At 41.1% G+C, this 1775-nt stretch overlaps 1 protein-coding gene and 1 long non-coding RNA gene across 2 annotated transcripts in view; one reads left to right on the plus strand and one right to left on the minus strand.

Annotated features, from left to right (window-relative positions):
* LOC112072127 (galectin-4-like) overlaps positions 1 to 345 on the plus strand; it is a 33358-nt gene extending 33013 nt beyond the window's left edge. Inside the window, 1 exon segment of the mRNA XM_070439664.1 lies at positions 30 to 345. Coding sequence (XP_070295765.1) covers positions 30 to 176 — 147 coding nt within the window. The 3' untranslated portion in view covers positions 177 to 345.
* A 56-nt stretch (positions 346 to 401) lies between these two features.
* LOC112072122 (uncharacterized) overlaps positions 402 to 1775 on the minus strand; it is a 3132-nt gene continuing 1758 nt past the window's right edge. Inside the window, exon 2 of the long non-coding RNA XR_002894255.2 lies at positions 402 to 1047. This is a non-coding gene — a long non-coding RNA (uncharacterized lncRNA). The remainder of the gene's footprint in view (positions 1048 to 1775) is intronic.

Raw genomic sequence — 1775 nt, forward strand, 5'->3', positions numbered from 1 at the left:
CTCTCTCTCTCTGTCTCTCTCTCTCTCAGATGTCTATCCGTTGTGGGAACCAGCGGTTCAAGATGTTTGTGAACGGGCAGCACTTGTGTGACTTCTTCCACCGCTTCCAGAATTTCAGTGAGATAGACACCCTGCAGCTGGAGGGAGACGTACAAATCTCATACGTACACTTCTGAGCCAACACACACACAMWAYWMYACACACACACACACACAATACTACACACACACACACATACACACACCATGATTCAACATTGTACTTCTGTAACCAGATGTATTAGATGTTAATTAGATCCTAATATTGAGAATCAAACTATGTGAATAAAATAAATACTTAAAGCTGTCTTTTACTCCTTATTTCCTGTACTACAACAGATAGACATGATCCACACACCGGTGTAAGGAATGCACTGTACACATTTATTTCATACAAAATAAGTATCAAAATCTGTTTTTAAAAACCATAGAAGTGACAATAATATGTGACTATCATCGTAACACATTCTTCATCTCCCCGTCAATTACATGGAAACCAATGAGCATCATTTATAAACCAATCAGATCACAGAATACTGTCTCTACTGACTGTATGATATGTTAAGACTCTGTAAGTCAGGATAGGGGATGTTCCATATCAGTACCTTGGGGGAATATCACTATATAATTGCTATATACTGTACTTACAAAAGTCCACTTTTCTTTTGTCTTAATATTTTCCAATTACAATTTTGGTTAGTTGTAAAAAAAAATATTTAAAAAAAGTATTTACAAATTCACATTGTGAAAAATAAGTTTAAGTCATTCATAACATTGTTGTGGGGCAAAAGCATAATTGAGCCTAATGTATGTGCATTATGGTGTACTGAACAACATATTGGAATAATGAATATATGGAGAGGAAAAGCCTCATCAATACATGATTCACGTGAGTTCATTCTAATACACTACTGTATCAGCTGTCTACCTGTGCACTACCGTACCAGCTGTCTACCTGTGCACTACTGTACCAGTTGTCTACCTGTACACTACCATACCAGCTGTCTACCTGTGCACTATCTGTAACCAGATTGCTACTGCACCATAACCAGCTTCTACCTGTGCAAAACACCACTCACCTATGTTTGTTTTGCACTACTACAGTGTCACTTACACTCTGTAGCACGTCACCCTGTGCTACACGTACCAGCTGTCTACCTGTGCACTAAAATGTATGGAGCCAGCTGTCTACCTGTGTCACTTACTGTAAGCCAGTTGTTCTAGCCTGTGCACTACCGGACTAAGCCAGCTGTCTCCCTGTACACTACTGTACGCAAGCTTCTACTGTGCACTTCGCCGTAGCCAGCTGTCTAACCTGTGCATCTAGGTCTGTAGCAAGATGTCTACCTGTTGCACTAAGCTCGTATAACCGAGTTGTCTACCTGTACACTACCGCTTAGCTGTCTACCTGTACACACGTATAGGCTTGTCTACCTGTGCATTGAGTAATGATAAGGTACCAAAGATAGAAGTAGATCATGTATCAAGCACGCTACTGGCGGCTGGAAAAACAGTAGATTAATGCTGAGAGGAGATTCATCGCCTACCCCATATGAATGGTCATTCTGAGCGTGGTGGCATTGTGGACTGTTGGGCGCTTGAGAAAGGTGTAAGTAAAAACAAAACTGTGCACAGACCTCCGGCAGGTTCATCAGCAGGTTCAACAGCTTGTAAGGACCTACCAAGGGGCTATTCATCCTGGGAAGTGCTGAAAAGCGTTACAATAAGGCATGAACA

This window comes from Salvelinus sp. IW2-2015, unplaced genomic scaffold (assembly GCF_002910315.2).
Source record: "Salvelinus sp. IW2-2015 unplaced genomic scaffold, ASM291031v2 Un_scaffold1828, whole genome shotgun sequence".
NCBI classification, from domain to species: Eukaryota; Metazoa; Chordata; class Actinopteri; order Salmoniformes; family Salmonidae; genus Salvelinus; species Salvelinus sp. IW2-2015.